The sequence below is a fragment of the Manis pentadactyla genome, chromosome 9 (assembly GCF_030020395.1).
Source record: "Manis pentadactyla isolate mManPen7 chromosome 9, mManPen7.hap1, whole genome shotgun sequence".
Taxonomy (NCBI): domain Eukaryota; kingdom Metazoa; phylum Chordata; class Mammalia; order Pholidota; family Manidae; genus Manis; species Manis pentadactyla.
In genome coordinates, this window is record NC_080027.1 from 125,849,676 (window position 1) to 125,867,989 (window position 18,314).

Consider the following 18,314-nt stretch of genomic DNA (forward strand, 5'->3'; position numbering starts at 1 on the left):
ATAAGCTACAATCCCAGGCACCCTGCTCGCACGCAAGCCCCGGGATCTTGGGCAAGTCACCTGACTTCTCTGAGCTTCAGTTCCCTGCTGGCGTGAGGGTGTTAACCCACTTGCTCTGCCTGCCTCCAGGGTCACTGGAGGACGACATGAGGTGACACACAGATAGACAGAAAGAAGGAGCGTTTCCCCAGTGACCTGGCCTGCCACCGGAAGGGCAAGAACAACACTGGCCTGCCCGCAGCTGGAAGCTCTGCACCAGTCTGGCCCACAGCAGGCTGGGGGAAGAATAGGAGCTAATCACAGGCTGGGTTGTAAACTGCAGGGACGGGCACCTCTCCCCAGGCAGGAAACCTCTACACTGGCTCCATCTGCCATAGTCCCGGCCACGAGCAGGGCCTTCCTGCCCCCTGGTGGGCACATTAGGAGGTGCATCTGTTCTCGCAGACCGGCTGCAGGCAGAGTGACCGACGCTAACAGCAAGGCCTACACGTTGCAGAGTGCCACGGTGCACCAGAGACTGTGCTAACTCTGTCGTCATACGGAATTCTCAGCGGGCCTCCAAGGTCTGCGTTACACCCCTATCGTGCAGATGGAGATCTGAGGCTTAGAGGTTATGGAATTGTGAAAGCCCACACAGTTCCTAATGTTGGAGCTGGGATTCCAGGGCCCTAGGGTGTGTATTGGGGTCTGGGTTCCTTCAGGATTCCCTGGGCAGCTAGTTTGGGGCTGGGAAGATGTAAGTTCACTGCCGGGGAGTTTTGTCCTAAGAAAATCAGGGCAGCTGGCTTTGGCAGAAGTCTCCTGGGAACCCGCCCCCTCTATCTGCTCCTATGCGTCCCCTTCAGCCTGAACTCCCTTCAGGCGGCTTCCTCTCCCACATGGGGGCCGATCTGTGGCCCAGGGCCCTGTTCCTCATGTTCTGCAAAAGGCAAATAGTAAATATTTAAGCTTTCTGGGCCATGTGATCTCTATCACCTTGACTGTCGTGGTAGCAGGAAGCAGTGATGGACAACCCTCCAGTGAATGAGCCTGGCTGGGAGCCAATAAAACTTTATCCATAGAGGTGAAGATTTGAATTTCATGGAATGTTCAGGTGTCATGAAATACTATTCTGCTTTTGAATTCCTTCAGCCATTTAAAGCTATAGAAACCCTTCTTAGCTTACAGGCAGGACAAGAACAGGCAGGTGGGGGCCATAACGTCCTGACCCCTGCTCTAAGATGTGGGAGTCTGTCTCTAAAGTAGTCAGGCGTCAGCTTCTCAGTCTGACTGCTCCTTTCTTATCTCTTGTTCTATTTCTTCTCCCATCCCCTCAAAGGGGCCAGAACTCAAAGGCCTGCCCTCAACGCTGCCTTGTCCCCATGTACCTTCTCTCCCCGTGGCCACATATTCCTGCAGCTCACCTGCCCTGGTGCAGGGAGTCCCAGCTTACACTTCCTTCCCACCAGTTCACAAGCTTTTGTTGAGCCACCCCGGATGGCTCACACTGGGTCTGGAACACTCACGGGCAGGCATTTTCCTGGGGTGTTTAGGAAGGTCATGCTTTACGCATATTTATGCTAGAAAGGAGTTTTGGGGAGTGACAGAGGATCTCGCCTTTGGGTTTGGGTTCTGGATGTTCCCTCATTTCTGCCTTTCCTCCAGCGGCCCCAGTTGCACATGCAACCACAGCCATGAACTTGGAGCATCTACTAAGGGCCCACTCTATGAAGAACTTCACACGGGGCCCTCAGCGTTGGAGACGGGAGGCCAGAAAGAGAATGAGGAAATGTTTCCCTGGCTTTGGAGGCACTGACGGTCTGAGGCAGGAGCAGAAGCAAAGAAAGATCCTGAGAAGGCTCACGAAGGAATTTCTGTGCAGGTGGGTTTAGGGGCCAGGAGGGTGGTGACCAAGCAGACTAGAGCAGAGGTGCAAGGGCCTGACAGAAGGAAGAGGTGAACTCGCTGTGTCCTCTGGGGAGTTACTTACCCTTTCTAGGTCTGTTTCCCCCCTATAGTGAGACTAATCGCTGCCTGTTCCGTTGCTTTGAGAATTAAAGGCAATCATGAACAGAATAATGCCTATAACATCTCACTCTAAATAGTGACCCCGAAAGGGGTTGAGGCGAGATGGAGCCGTCCTGTGGGCTCTGCTGAGCAGGGGTGTGAGGTGGGAGCTGCCCTGGCTGGCACTGGGGTCCCAGGCTGCAGACCCGGATGACCTCAGGGGATCCACTGTGAGGTCACCACTACTGACCTGGACATTCAGACAGAAGGCAGCATGCCACATTCTCAGTGTATTTCTCATTTATCTTTTATTTAACATGCAGGGGTATGTCCTGAGCCCTGGTCCCCTCCCTAGCCCTGGTCCTCCCTGTGGCTTCTGGCCCAGGGTCTGCTCCCAGCCACCTCCAGTCCCTGACTGTCCTCTTTGTGATGGTCTCCCAGCAGGTCCTGTCCAGGGTGTCCACCTCTCTCTGGCTTGGGGCGGCTGCTCACTCTGGCTTTGGTGTTGTGCCACAGCGAGCCGATCCTGCTGCGTATCTCAGGCCAGGAACGTGCACTTTTTGTCCCACCCGGTTTGTGAGAGGCTCTGGACTCCTCAGCGGTGGGGCCGTGGGCAGGGCTGAGCTCCTTGCAGGTGGTGTCATGCGTGCTGTGCGCGGAGCTGCGGCGGCCTTCCTCCTCCTCTCTGGGGGTTGTGTGGCTCCCTAAGGTGCTGTCCCCTGGTTGGTGGGGTATCTTGTCCACACCTGCCCTCTGGCAGCTCTCAGCTACCCCGCGGGGTGGGGAGCTCCGGATAGCGCCCTCCTGCGTGCTCTCCCTTCTCCCTGTGGGGACCTCAGTGCTGGCCGGAGACAGGCGCGGCTGCCTCCCAGCCCGCTCCCTCCGCAAGGTCGGAGCGGAAGTTGGGCACGTGTTGTCCGCACCCGAAATAGCCGGGTTGTGTTTGCGTCCTCCAGGACACTCAGCGGCTGCCCCTGCTAGGGTTGTGTTCAGCTGTTTCAAGGCGGACTTGGTGGCTGTCGTGGTTAAAGCACCTGCCGTGGTGTCTCCTGCCACCCCTTCTGCTCCATGCGTCATAGCCCTTGCTGCCGGCTCCTGTGCTGTCACCTCCTCTCTTTCTGCCCTTGCTGCTGACTCTCGGACACGCCATGCAGGTGTATTGTCCGGGGCGGCCTCTTCGGGCATGGTAGTGCATCTGTGGAAGTCCTGTCGGGCCCGCTCCCCCACGTCAGAAGCTGCAGAGAGGGCCGCAGTCGCCTCCAGGACATGGATGCTCCCAATGCTGACCTCTTCCTGACCTTCTGGTCCGTGGAAATGTTCTGCATCGGGAACGCTCCTGTCCATTTCGTCAAACATCGACAAGAACCTGTCCCCGGCAGGAACGGCATGGGTACTGCTGTGAGCTTCAACCGGGGGCCTCAGGAGGTCAATTAGCTCTTCCCAGTAGCCAAAGAGCTCTTCCTGCTTGTCCGGAGGGGCACACAGTTGCAGGTAGAAGGAGCGGCCGGTAATAAGCCTCACGCGCAGCTGTTGTTTGTCACGGTTGTGAACGCTGATCCTTACGAACTTCAAGGGCAAGAGCCTGGTGACCTCTAAGGTCTTTGTATCTCCTTGCTCTTCTCCCTCAGTGGGCTCACCACATCCCTCATGCTTTTCACAGTCACCGACAGGTTGTGCCAGCAGCATGACGTCTGGTATTGGGTCGAGGGTGTTGGTGTTTGCGATGCCCACTGTAATGATCATGGCGCATTTGTGCACATCAACTAGCATTCCCCGTTTGGTGACCTGCATAAAGTCGCTCTCAAACACAGGGACAGACTTGAACATGTCAAATTCTCCCTGGCGCAGTTGTCGCTGCAGTTGCCCCATGGCGGTGTTGAACATGCCCACCCTGGGCCTCCTCTGGGCCATGTAACACGGACACAGAGACTCACTGCTGATGACTCCGTTACCACAGGAAGCAGCGCTGGCTAGGCAAACAGGTCCCTGTGCCTTCCCTTCGCTGACAGAAGAGGGAACAGCGGTGCTCCTGGGCACGGGCGGCCTCCCGGCAGGTCTCTCAACAGCACCCCACCCTGCAGTACCCAACTCCCCCGGCTTCAGAGCCTCCTGGAGGCAGAGGTGGGTTTGGGGTGTGCAGGTGACGGCCGTGGGAGTGCTAGCAGGTGCTGGATGCCAGCCGGAATCTCTGCAAGTGTGCAGAGATGTACGGTGCGCTCGCGCTCTGCTGTGCCTCGCGTCTGCCTCTGACAATCTCAGACGCTGTGAGCTACAGTCCTGCGGAGAGAAGTAACTCCTCGCCTAATCCCCCTGCGCAGCCCTATTTATACTCTGCTGCCCTTTATGACCTGTCACTGTCACAAACCCCTTTGTCCCCACCCCTCCGCCGAGCCCTCAGGGCGGGGCCGCCACCCTCCCCCACAAACTTCCCGCTGCCCCTCAGGGGTCAGGCCCATCCTGCCATGTCCTACGGTGGGTACCAAGGTAGAAGTGTCTTCAACAGGGAAAATTGGGTGGATAGTTTCTTTTCCAGCCCCAAATGAAAAAGATACAGCAAATGGAAAAAGTCTGTAGTCACGTAAGATGATGGGATAGGATGGAACCATCAAACAACCCAGTCTCGGTCCTTAGCCAGTCCTTTCAAAAAGTCTCAGTAAATGGTGATATTGACCTTATTTAATAATACATTAAAAATTGATTTCCTCAGATGCTGTGTTATGTTCTTCACATATCATGAGAACCCACTGTGTTTGGCCTTGTAGCTACCATCCCTTGTTATAGGTGAAGAAACGGAGGTTGTGTCAGTTGCCTAAATTCACGGGAGTAGTGGTAGTGGAGGCAGTGTTTGAACGCAGGTGTAAAGCCTTTGTTCTGAACCGCTGTAGTACTTTGCTTACAGAGAAAGCGCGGGCCATCGAAATGTTTCCAAACCGGACTGATTTAACTACCTTGAAGAGGATCAAATCAGTGCATTATCACAAGTTCTATAATGCTATGTGCACATATATTGTTCTGGAGAGAAGCCAGGATGACCGCTTCAGACCGTGGCCGGTAGGACGTGGGGGTTAAATCATCTGGGGAGTCATCTCCGTTTCTCCTTTCATCAGTCTGTGTATGGAAACCTACTATTCTTTTAAGACTCCTCCGCATTCTTCCTTCCTCCCCCACTGAAATGAGGAGGGCAGGAAATAAACCTGAGCCGTAAGCTTCCATTCCAGGAGCCTGCCAGATGCCCTCCAGCAGAAGTGGCTTGGAAACCTTGACACCTTTGGGGAGCGGGTACCCTTATACCTCCTGCCTTACTGCTGTCCCATTGAGCTAGTCAGAGAACATGTGACTTCTACTTTGTTACTTGACAGATCTGAGAAAGACGTCTGCTCTCAACTCCCTCACCTTCCAGTTTGATGTTATGCCTGAAATCCCACCCTAGAGATTCATTCCTTGACGACAAAGGCTATCTTGCTGTGAAAATACACGTAACTGTTCATTGACAGCTGAATGGATAAACAAAATGGGTCTATTCACACAGTACAATGTTACCCAGTCATAAAAAAAACGAAATACTGACCCATGCTGCAAAATGGATGAACGTTGACATTATGCTAAGTGAAAGAAGCCAGATACAAAAAGCCACATATTGTACAAATCCACTTATATGACTGAAACAACGGCGGCAAATCCATAGAGAAAGATATGAGACTGGTGTTTGCCTAGGACTAGAGGGAGGGGAGAATGGGGGTGACTGCTTAATAGGTACAAGATTTCCTTTCAGGGGGATGAAAAATTCTGGAACTAGTTAGCGGTGATGGTTATCCAGTATTGTGAATTCAGTGAGGGACAGTGGAGTTGTATACTCTAAAATGGTGACAATGTTAGATTTCATGTTAATTTGTATTTTATCACACACACACACACACACACACACACACACACACTCTAGCTCAGAATGCTTATAGTTAAAATGCATAGATTTCCACTTTAGAGGGCTCAACCATGGGACCTTGAGGATACTTCTAAGCCATTCACTTCCTCATCTGTAACATGGGGATAAAAGTTGCTGTGAGGATTAAGTGAGATACTGCATGTAAAGTGTGGAACATATTGTCCCAAGCAATGGTAGCTATTATTATTAGCACTCATCCCGCCTGGCGCTGACAGCTGCTGCTCACACAGAAACTTCTAGAACACAACCACGAATATGGGATGGAGAGGAGAGGAAAGGCTTGATGTGGGCTTGGCCTGCAGGAGTTTATTCAAAGCCCGTGGGGAGACATTAGGATAGAGATGGAAAAGAGTCGGTGTTTTAGTTCTTGGCACAAAGTAAAAGTTTCACATCCAGAACCCTGTCCTGGACCAAAACCCTTTAAAGCTCTCTGTCCGAGCAGTGCCAAGCCAGGCCTCAGGGAAAGGCTAGGGGACAAGGCTGAGGGCAGGAGAGAGGAGGGAGCGCGGGCGCTCCATGCCCTGTGTGACGTCACAGCCCAGCAGGAGGCAGCCCGGTGGAAACCATGGTCAGCCTGGCATCTGGCAGGGGCCCCGTCCAAGTTTGCTCTCCCAGAGCCCCCAGCCTTTCCTTTCCACTGAATGTGACATGAGGTGAGCTAAACAATTTGATGGTAAATATATAGTCATCCTTTCTTCAAAAATTAAAGTATCCAAACATAAACGTGGCCACAGGAAACAAACCTTTTTAATGCGTTTGTAAATGAACATACTGTTCCATTGTCATACACAGCATATTTCTCAGATCAATTTTTCTAGCCAGAGTCACCACCCCCTTCCTTCCTCTCCAACCCTTTGTCGTCCATGGCAGCTTAAATATTTCCTTGAGTTTCATAAGGGCTCAGCGTGGCCCCTATACCCACAACCAGAGGGTAAATGTAAGGATTTATTTCCCCTGCACTGAGAAAAGGAAACATCTCCAGAAAGAAGTGGTGGATGGTACTCTGCCTGATGACTCTTTACACATGAGGAACTACCCCTGATGGACAATTCAGGAAACAGAATTAGGAGGACTGTGTTCCAGGGGATCGTGTAAAGGAACCATACGTGAGTTCAAGGACCAGGCACCACTCCTGTGCCTGAATCTTAACATTTAATCAAGCCTGTGTCTCCCTGAAGGGCATTGGTAGCAGAGTAGCCAATTTTTATTCAAGCCCACATGTTCTAGTGTAGCCTACAGAACTTGTTTGAAGAGATCAATTAAAGGCTTTTCACAGTGAGCGAAACGAGAGCTGGCAGCTTCCTTTCCTCCGGAAAAAGGGCGAGTGAACAGTGACTGTAATGGGGTATGCGGTTGGGCCTCGACAATGGGCGGAATCTAGTAACCAGGGTGTTGCTCATGTGATTGTATATTAATGACACCACACAGAAAAAAAAGGCGAGTGAAGCCTCTTTCACTGATCTGTCCTGCAGCCTGCAAGCTGGGGGACATGTGTGGACCAGACAGAGGGCTGATCGCTACTCAGGATCGGGGAGAGAAATCGGCATCACGGAGGTTACACAGCGAGTCAGGAGCAAGTCACGCAGGGCCCCAGGTAGGCGCCTGGGAGGGTCTGGGGCTTCCCCTTAAGGGAAGAAAGCAAAGATACCGTGAGGGGAAAGGACGGGGGCCGCCCCTCTCCCACGGGCCCCGCCTCGCCCTCACATGCGCCGGAAAGTCCTGCGCGGAGAGGCGGCAGCGACAGCCCACCCTCCCTGCGCCCTCCGCCCCCGCCCCCACCGCCCCAACGGCCGCCGCCCTCCGCTCTCCGCCGACTCTCAGCAGGAACTCTGCGGCTGCGCGGGGTGAGTTTCCGGTCGGACGCGGGCTCCTCCCCCCGTGGGAACCCGCCCTTCCGCTCCCAGGCTTCCCGCTGACAGTTCAAAGTGGGGAAAAGGCGGCGGCGGCGGCGGCGGCGGCGGCGGCGGCGGCGGCGGCGGCGGCGGCGGCGGCCGCCCTTTCCCCAGCGCGGGCCTTCAGAAGAGTAGCCGGGATAGACTCCCGGGCCTCGGTCCCCGCCCCCCCGAGAGGACGTCCGGGTGCGCTGCCCCTTGAAGCTGGCCGTGAAGGACATGCTGGGTTTGTGGGCAGCTTAATCCAAATGCTCGGGGACTCGCTGCCAGAGGAGATTCGGGAGCTGGCGCTGCGAGGGGCGCAGTGGGTACCAGCCGCCGTCTCTTCTCGCCTGCCCTGACCACCCGAGCCGGCACAGTGCCCCTCCTTTCTCTCCGTCCCCTCCCCTGCTGTGTCTTCCTTACGGTGCCACCTGAGGAGTGCTACAAGCATTGGTTTGTGGCTCTCTCGGGAGCGTGTAAGCTCCATGCTGGCAGGGCCTCTGGTTCACCCTGGGTAGCGGGTGTAATCGGTGCCCTGGCTCACCCCGTCTGCCCCACCATCCTCAGTGCACCACAGCCCACAGCGTGCTTGGCCTCAGCTGCCAGCATCTGCATGATCGCTCCCTCCTGCTGTGCGTGCTCTGCAAGTATTGGCGTCAGCAGGAGGGAATGAAGAAGAAATTACCACACATGCAAACACACAGCCCAGCAGCCTGTCCACATTCCAAGTTCCACGGGGATAGAGGAGTGGTGGGGTGTCCTCAGCCAGGAGGGCAGGGGCAGGAATGCTGAAAGAAGTGGCAGAAAGTGGAACTTTGGGGAGAGGGTGGTTATTAAGGACAGCCTGCTGACCAGGAGAGAGACAAGCCTGGCACTGGGAGAGATGATATAAGCTACAATCCCAGGCACCCTGCTCGCACGCAAGCCCCGGGATCTTGGGCAAGTCACCTGACTTCTCTGAGCTTCAGTTCCCTGCTGGCGTGAGGGTGTTAACCCACTTGCTCTGCCTGCCTCCAGGGTCACTGGAGGACGACATGAGGTGACACACAGATAGACAGAAAGAAGGAGCGTTTCCCCAGTGACCTGGCCTGCCACCGGAAGGGCAAGAACAACACTGGCCTGCCCGCAGCTGGAAGCTCTGCACCAGTCTGGCCCACAGCAGGCTGGGGGAAGAATAGGAGCTAATCACAGGCTGGGTTGTAAACTGCAGGGACGGGCACCTCTCCCCAGGCAGGAAACCTCTACACTGGCTCCATCTGCCATAGTCCCGGCCACGAGCAGGGCCTTCCTGCCCCCTGGTGGGCACATTAGGAGGTGCATCTGTTCTCGCAGACCGGCTGCAGGCAGAGTGACCGACACTAACAGCAAGGCCTACACGTTGCAGAGTGCCACGGTGCACCAGAGACTGTGCTAACTCTGTCGTCATACGGAATTCTCAGCGGGCCTCCAAGGTCTGCGTTACACCCCTATCGTGCAGATGGAGATCTGAGGCTTAGAGGTTATGGAATTGTGAAAGCCCACACAGTTCCTAATGTTGGAGCTGGGATTCCAGGGCCCTAGGGTGTGTATTGGGGTCTGGGTTCCTTCAGGATTCCCTGGGCAGCTAGTTTGGGGCTGGGAAGATGTAAGTTCACTGCCGGGGAGTTTTGTCCTAAGAAAATCAGGGCAGCTGGCTTTGGCAGAAGTCTCCTGGGAACCCGCCCCCTCTATCTGCTCCTATGCGTCCCCTTCAGCCTGAACTCCCTTCAGGCGGCTTCCTCTCCCACATGGGGGCCGATCTGTGGCCCAGGGCCCTGTTCCTCATGTTCTGCAAAAGGCAAATAGTAAATATTTAAGCTTTCTGGGCCATGTGATCTCTATCACCTTGACTGTCGTGGTAGCAGGAAGCAGTGATGGACAACCCTCCAGTGAATGAGCCTGGCTGGGAGCCAATAAAACTTTATCCATAGAGGTGAAGATTTGAATTTCATGGAATGTTCAGGTGTCATGAAATACTATTCTGCTTTTGAATTCCTTCAGCCATTTAAAGCTATAGAAACCCTTCTTAGCTTACAGGCAGGACAAGAACAGGCAGGTGGGGGCCATAACGTCCTGACCCCTGCTCTAAGATGTGGGAGTCTGTCTCTAAAGTAGTCAGGCGTCAGCTTCTCAGTCTGACTGCTCCTTTCTTATCTCTTGTTCTATTTCTTCTCCCATCCCCTCAAAGGGGCCAGAACTCAAAGGCCTGCCCTCAACGCTGCCTTGTCCCCATGTACCTTCTCTCCCCGTGGCCACAGATTCCTGCAGCTCACCTGCCCTGGTGCAGGGAGTCCCAGCTTACACTTCCTTCCCACCAGTTCACAAGCTTTTGTCGAGCCACCCCGGATGGCTCACACTGGGTCTGGAACACTCACGGGCAGGCATTTTCCTGGGGTGTTTAGGAAGGTCATGCTTTACGCATATTTATGCTAGAAAGGAGTTTTGGGGAGTGACAGAGGATCTCGCCTTTGGGTTTGGGTTCTGGATGTTCCCTCATTTCTGCCTTTCCTCCAGCGGCCCCAGTTGCACATGCAACCACAGCCATGAACTTGGAGCATCTACTAAGGGCCCACTCTATGAAGAACTTCACACGGGGCCCTCAGCGTTGGAGACGGGAGGCCAGAAAGAGAATGAGGAAATGTTTCCCTGGCTTTGGAGGCACTGACGGTCTGAGGCAGGAGCAGAAGCAAAGAAAGATCCTGAGAAGGCTCACGAAGGAATTTCTGTGCAGGTGGGTTTAGGGGCCAAGAGGGTGGTGACCAAGCAGACTAGAGCAGAGGTGCAAGGGCCTGACAGAAGGAAGAGGTGAACTCGCTGTGTCCTCTGGGGAGTTACTTACCCTTTCTAGGTCTGTTTCCCCCCTATAGTGAGACTAATCGCTGCCTGTTCCGTTGCTTTGAGAATTAAAGGCAATCATGAACAGAATAATGCCTATAACATCTCACTCTAAATAGTGACCCCGAAAGGGGTTGAGGCGAGATGGAGCCGTCCTGTGGGCTCTGCTGAGCAGGGGTGTGTGCCCTGGCTGGCACTGGGGTCTCAGGCTGCTGCCCAGATGACTTCATGAGATCCACTGTGAGGTCACACTACTGACCTAAACATTCAGACAAAAAGCAGCATGCCACATTCTCAGTGTATTTCTCATTTATCTTTTATTTAACATGCAAAAGTTTGTCCTGAGCCCTGGTCCCCTCCCTAGCCCTGGTCCTCCCTGTGTCTTCTGGCCCAGGGTCTGCTCCCAGCCACCTTCAGTCCCTGACTGTCCTCTTTGTGATAGTCTCCCAGCAGGTAAGGCACACGTTGTTCACCTCTGTGTGTGTGGGTGTAGCCGCGCACTCTGTCCTTGATTTTATGCCACAGCGAGCATATGCTGCTGCATATATTAGGCCATGAACGTGCACTTTTTCTCCCACCCGGTTTGTGAGAGGCTCTGGACTCCTCAGCGGTGGGGCCGTGGGCAGGGCTTAGCTCCTTGCAGGTGGTGTCATGCGTGCTGTGCGCGGAGCTGCGGCGGCCTTCCTCCTCCTCTCTGGGGGTTGTGTGGCTCCCTAAGGTGCTGTCCCCTGGTTGGTGGGGTATCTTGTCCACACCTGCCCTCTGGCAGCTCTCAGCTACCCCGCGGGGTGGGGAGCTCCGGATAGCGCCCTCCTGCGTGCTCTCCCTTCTCCCTGTGGGGACCTCAGTGCTGGCTGGAGACAGGCGCGGCTGCCTCCCAGCCCGCTCCCTCCGCAAGGTCGGAGCGGAAGTTGGGCACGTGTTGTCCGCACCCGAAATAGCCGGGTTGTGTTTGCGTCCTCCAGGACACTCAGCGGCTGCCCCTGCTAGGGTTGTGTTCAGCTGTTTCAAGGCGGACTTGGTGGCTGTCGTGGTTAAAGCACCTGCCGTGGTGTCTCCTGCCACCCCTTCTGCTCCATGCGTCATAGCCCTTGCTGCCGGCTCCTGTGCTGTCACCTCCTCTCTTTCTGCCCTTGCTGCTGACTCTCGGACACGCCATGCAGGTGTATTGTCCGGGGCGGCCTCTTCGGGCATGGTAGTGCATCTGTGGAAGTCCTGTCGGGCCCGCTCCCCCACGTCAGAAGCTGCAGAGAGGGCCGCAGTCGCCTCCAGGACATGGATGCTCCCAATGCTGACCTCTTCCTGACCTTCTGGTCCGTGGAAATGTTCTGCATCGGGGACCCTCCTGTCAATTTCATCAAACATCGACAAGAACCTGTCCCCGACAGGAACGGCATGGATAGTGCTGTGAGCTTCAACCGCGGGCCTCAGGAGGACAATTAGCTGTTCCCAGTAGCCAAAGAGCTCTTCCTGCTTGTCCGGAGGGGCACACAGTTGCAAGTAGTAGGAGCGGCCATTAGCAAGCTTCACGCGGAGCTGTTGTTTGTCACGGTTGTGAATGGAGATCTTTATGAACTTCAAGGGAAAGAGTCTTGTGAGCTCTAAGGTCTTTGTATCTCCTTGCTCTTCACCCTCAGTGGGCTCACCAAATCCCTCATGCTTTTCACAGTCACCGACAGGTTGTGCCAGCAGCATGACATCTGGTATTGGGTCGAGGGTGTTGGTGTTTGCAATGCCCACTGTAATGATCATGGCGCATTTGTGCACATCAACTAGCATTCCCCGTTTGGTGACCTGCATAAAGTCGCTCTCAAACACAGGGACAGACTTGAACATGTCAAATTCTCCCTGGCACAGTTGTCGCTGCAGTTGCCCCATGGTGGTGTTGAACATGCCCACCCTGGGCCTCCTCTTGGCCATGTAACACGGGCACAGAGTCTCACTGCTGATGACTCCGTTACTACAGGAAGCAGCACTGGCTAGGCAAACAGGTCCCTGTTCCTTCCCTTCGCTGACAGAAGAGGGAACAGCGGTGCTCCTGGGCACGGGCGGCCTCCCGGCAGGTCTCTCAACAGCACCCCACCCTGCAGTACCCAACTCCCGTGGCCTCAGGTCTGCCTGGAGGCAGAGGTGTGGGCGGGGGTGCAGGTGACGGCCGTGGGAGTGCTAGCAGGTGCTGGATGCCAGCCGGAATCTCTGCAAGTGTGCAGAGATATACGGTGTGCTCGCGCTCTGCTGTGCCTCACGTCTGCCTCTGACAATGTCAGACGCTGTGAGCTAGAGTCCTACGGAGAGAATAACTCCTCGCCTAACCCCCCTGCGCAGCCCCATTTATACTCTGCTGCCCTTTATGACCTGTCACTGTCACAAACCCCTTTGTCCCCACCCCTCCGCCAAGCCCTCAGGGCGGAGCCGCCACCCTCCTACACAAACATGCCACTGCCCCGAAGTGGTCAAGCCCTTTGTGCCATACACAACTCAGGGTATGTCCTGTCACCATCACAATCCCCTTTTTTCCACGCCTCAGCTGAACCCTGAGGGTGGGGCTACCACCCTCACCCCCAAACATCCCCCTGCCCCGCAGAAGAGAGGCCCATCCTGCCATGTCCTGAGGTGGGTACCAAGGTAGAAATGTCTTTAACAGGGAAAATTGGGTGTATGCTTTCTTTTCCAGCCCCAAATGAAAAAGATACAGCAAATGGAAAAAGTCTGTAGTCACGTAAGATGATTGAATAGGATGGAACCATCAAACAACCCAGTCTCGGTCCTTAGCCAGTCCTTTCAAAAAGTCTCAGTAAATGGTGATATTGACCTTATTTAATAATACATTAAAAATTGATTTCCTCAGATGCTGTGTTATGTTCTTCACATATCATGAGAACCCACTGTGTTTGGCCTTGTAGCTACCATCCCTTGTTATAGGTGAAGAAACGGAGGTTGTGTCAGTTGCCTAAATTCACGGGAGTAGTGGTAGTGGAGGCAGTGTTTGAACGCAGGTGTAAAGCCTTTGTTCTGAACCGCTGTAGTACTTTGCTTACAGAGAAAGCGCGGGCCATCGAAATGTTTCCAAACCGGACTGATTTAACTACCTTGAAGAGGATCAAATCAGTGCATTATCACAAGTTCTATAATGCTATGTGCACATATATTGTTCTGGAGAGAAGCCAGGATGACCGCTTCAGACCGTGGCCGGTAGGACGTGGGGGTTAAATCATCTGGGGAGTCATCTCCGTTTCTCCTTTCATCAGTCTGTGTATGGAAACCTACTATTCTTTTAAGACTCCTCCGCATTCTTCCTTCCTCCCCCACTGAAATGAGGAGGGCAGGAAATAAACCTGAGCCGTAAGCTTCCATTCCAGGAGCCTGCCAGATGCCCTCCAGCAGAAGTGGCTTGGAAACCTTGACACCTTTGGGGAGCGGGTACCCTTATACCTCCTGCCTTACTGCTGTCCCATTGAGCTAGTCAGAGAACATGTGACTTCTACTTTGTTACTTGACAGATCTGAGAAAGACGTCTGCTCTCAACTCCCTCACCTTCCAGTTTGATGTTATGCCTGAAATCCCACCCTAGAGATTCATTCCTTGACGACAAAGGCTATCTTGCTGTGAAAATACACGTAACTGTTCATTGACAGCTGAATGGATAAACAAAATGGGTCTATTCACACAGTACAATGTTACCCAGTCATAAAAAAAACGAAATACTGACCCATGCTGCAAAATGGATGAACGTTGACATTATGCTAAGTGAAAGAAGCCAGATACAAAAAGCCACATATTGTACAAATCCACTTATATGACTGAAACAACGGCGGCAAATCCATAGAGAAAGATATGAGACTGGTGTTTGCCTAGGACTAGAGGGAGGGGAGAATGGGGGTGACTGCTTAATAGGTACAAGATTTCCTTTCAGGGGGATGAAAAATTCTGGAACTAGTTAGCGGTGATGGTTATCCAGTATTGTGAATTCAGTGAGGGACAGTGGAGTTGTATACTCTAAAATGGTGACAATGTTAGATTTCATGTTAATTTGTATTTTATCACACACACACACACACACACACACACACACACACTCTAGCTCAGAATGCTTATAGTTAAAATGCATAGATTTCCACTTTAGAGGGCTCAACCATGGGACCTTGAGGATACTTCTAAGCCATTCACTTCCTCATCTGTAACATGGGGATAAAAGTTGCTGTGAGGATTAAGTGAGATACTGCATGTAAAGTGTGGAACATATTGTCCCAAGCAATGGTAGCTATTATTATTAGCACTCATCCCGCCTGGCGCTGACAGCTGCTGCTCACACAGAAACTTCTAGAACACAACCACGAATATGGGATGGAGAGGAGAGGAAAGGCTTGATGTGGGCTTGGCCTGCAGGAGTTTATTCAAAGCCCGTGGGGAGACATTAGGATAGAGATGGAAAAGAGTCGGTGTTTTAGTTCTTGGCACAAAGTAAAAGTTTCACATCCAGAACCCTGTCCTGGACCAAAACCCTTTAAAGCTCTCTGTCCGAGCAGTGCCAAGCCAGGCCTCAGGGAAAGGCTAGGGGACAAGGCTGAGGGCAGGAGAGAGGAGGGAGCGCGGGCGCTCCATGCCCTGTGTGACGTCACAGCCCAGCAGGAGGCAGCCCGGTGGAAACCATGGTCAGCCTGGCATCTGGCAGGGGCCCCGTCCAAGTTTGCTCTCCCAGAGCCCCCAGCCTTTCCTTTCCACTGAATGTGACATGAGGTGAGCTAAACAATTTGATGGTAAATATATAGTCATCCTTTCTTCAAAAATTAAAGTATCCAAACATAAACGTGGCCACAGGAAACAAACCTTTTTAATGCGTTTGTAAATGAACATACTGTTCCATTGTCATACACAGCATATTTCTCAGATCAATTTTTCTAGCCAGAGTCACCACCCCCTTCCTTCCTCTCCAACCCTTTGTCGTCCATGGCAGCTTAAATATTTCCTTGAGTTTCATAAGGGCTCAGCGTGGCCCCTATACCCACAACCAGAGGGTAAATGTAAGGATTTATTTCCCCTGCACTGAGAAAAGGAAACATCTCCAGAAAGAAGTGGTGGATGGTACTCTGCCTGATGACTCTTTACACATGAGGAACTACCCCTGATGGACAATTCAGGAAACAGAATTAGGAGGACTGTGTTCCAGGGGATCGTGTAAAGGAACCATACGTGAGTTCAAGGACCAGGCACCACTCCTGTGCCTGAATCTTAACATTTAATCAAGCCTGTGTCTCCCTGAAGGGCATTGGTAGCAGAGTAGCCAATTTTTATTCAAGCCCACATGTTCTAGTGTAGCCTACAGAACTTGTTTGAAGAGATCAATTAAAGGCTTTTCACAGTGAGCGAAACGAGAGCTGGCAGCTTCCTTTCCTCCGGAAAAAGGGCGAGTGAACAGTGACTGTAATGGGGTATGCGGTTGGGCCTCGACAATGGGCGGAATCTAGTAACCAGGGTGTTGCTCATGTGATTGTATATTAATGACACCACACAGAAAAAAAAGGCGAGTGAAGCCTCTTTCACTGATCTGTCCTGCAGCCTGCAAGCTGGGGGACATGTGTGGACCAGACAGAGGGCTGATCGCTACTCAGGATCGGGGAGAGAAATCGGCATCACGGAGGTTACACAGCGAGTCAGGAGCAAGTCACGCAGGGCCCCAGGTAGGCGCCTGGGAGGGTCTGGGGCTTCCCCTTAAGGGAAGAAAGCAAAGATACCGTGAGGGGAAAGGACGGGGGCCGCCCCTCTCCCACGGGCCCCGCCTCGCCCTCACATGCGCCGGAAAGTCCTGCGCGGAGAGGCGGCAGCGACAGCCCACCCTCCCTGCGCCCTCCGCCCCCGCCCCCACCGCCCCAACGGCCGCCGCCCTCCGCTCTCCGCCGACTCTCAGCAGGAACTCTGCGGCTGCGCGGGGTGAGTTTCCGGTCGGACGCGGGCTCCTCCCCCCGTGGGAACCCGCCCTTCCGCTCCCAGGCTTCCCGCTGACAGTTCAAAGTGGGGAAAAGGCGGCGGCGGCGGCGGCGGCGGCGGCGGCGGCGGCGGCGGCGGCGGCGGCGGCCGCCCTTTCCCCAGCGCGGGCCTTCAGAAGAGTAGCCGGGATAGACTCCCGGGCCTCGGTCCCCGCCCCCCCGAGAGGACGTCCGGGTGCGCTGCCCCTTGAAGCTGGCCGTGAAGGACATGCTGGGTTTGTGGGCAGCTTAATCCAAATGCTCGGGGACTCGCTGCCAGAGGAGATTCGGGAGCTGGCGCTGCGAGGGGCGCAGTGGGTACCAGCCGCCGTCTCTTCTCGCCTGCCCTGACCACCCGAGCCGGCACAGTGCCCCTCCTTTCTCTCCGTCCCCTCCCCTGCTGTGTCTTCCTTACGGTGCCACCTGAGGAGTGCTACAAGCATTGGTTTGTGGCTCTCTCGGGAGCGTGTAAGCTCCATGCTGGCAGGGCCTCTGGTTCACCCTGGGTAGCGGGTGTAATCGGTGCCCTGGCTCACCCCGTCTGCCCCACCATCCTCAGTGCACCACAGCCCACAGCGTGCTTGGCCTCAGCTGCCAGCATCTGCATGATCGCTCCCTCCTGCTGTGCGTGCTCTGCAAGTATTGGCGTCAGCAGGAGGGAATGAAGAAGAAATTACCACACATGCAAACACACAGCCCAGCAGCCTGTCCACATTCCAAGTTCCACGGGGATAGAGGAGTGGTGGGGTGTCCTCAGCCAGGAGGGCAGGGGCAGGAATGCTGAAAGAAGTGGCAGAAAGTGGAACTTTGGGGAGAGGGTGGTTATTAAGGACAGCCTGCTGACCAGGAGAGAGACAAGCCTGGCACTGGGAGAGATGATATAAGCTACAATCCCAGGCACCCTGCTCGCACGCAAGCCCCGGGATCTTGGGCAAGTCACCTGACTTCTCTGAGCTTCAGTTCCCTGCTGGCGTGAGGGTGTTAACCCACTTGCTCTGCCTGCCTCCAGGGTCACTGGAGGACGACATGAGGTGACACACAGATAGACAGAAAGAAGGAGCGTTTCCCCAGTGACCTGGCCTGCCACCGGAAGGGCAAGAACAACACTGGCCTGCCCGCAGCTGGAAGCTCTGCACCAGTCTGGCCCACAGCAGGCTGGGGGAAGAATAGGAGCTAATCACAGGCTGGGTTGTAAACTGCAGGGACGGGCACCTCTCCCCAGGCAGGAAACCTCTACACTGGCTCCATCTGCCATAGTCCCGGCCACGAGCAGGGCCTTCCTGCCCCCTGGTGGGCACATTAGGAGGTGCATCTGTTCTCGCAGACCGGCTGCAGGCAGAGTGACCGACACTAACAGCAAGGCCTACACGTTGCAGAGTGCCACGGTGCACCAGAGACTGTGCTAACTCTGTCGTCATACGGAATTCTCAGCGGGCCTCCAAGGTCTGCGTTACACCCCTATCGTGCAGATGGAGATCTGAGGCTTAGAGGTTATGGAATTGTGAAAGCCCACACAGTTCCTAATGTTGGAGCTGGGATTCCAGGGCCCTAGGGTGTGTATTGGGGTCTGGGTTCCTTCAGGATTCCCTGGGCAGCTAGTTTGGGGCTGGGAAGATGTAAGTTCACTGCCGGGGAGTTTTGTCCTAAGAAAATCAGGGCAGCTGGCTTTGGCAGAAGTCTCCTGGGAACCCGCCC

The 18,314-nt window shown here is 54.3% G+C and overlaps 1 protein-coding gene across 4 annotated transcripts in view; it reads left to right on the forward strand.

The window, feature by feature from the left end:
* Positions 1-18,314, forward strand: part of LOC130684987 (uncharacterized) — a 78,450-nt gene that overhangs the window by 50,353 nt on the left and 9,783 nt on the right. For all 4 annotated transcript variants that reach the window (XM_057508135.1, XM_057508136.1, XM_057508137.1 and 1 more), the window contains 4 exons: positions 1,645-1,861; positions 7,402-7,523; positions 10,336-10,552; positions 16,213-16,334. In XM_057508135.1, coding sequence (XP_057364118.1) covers positions 1,645-1,861; positions 7,402-7,523; positions 10,336-10,552; positions 16,213-16,334 — 678 coding nt within the window. The remainder of the gene's footprint in view (positions 1-1,644; positions 1,862-7,401; positions 7,524-10,335; positions 10,553-16,212; positions 16,335-18,314) is intronic.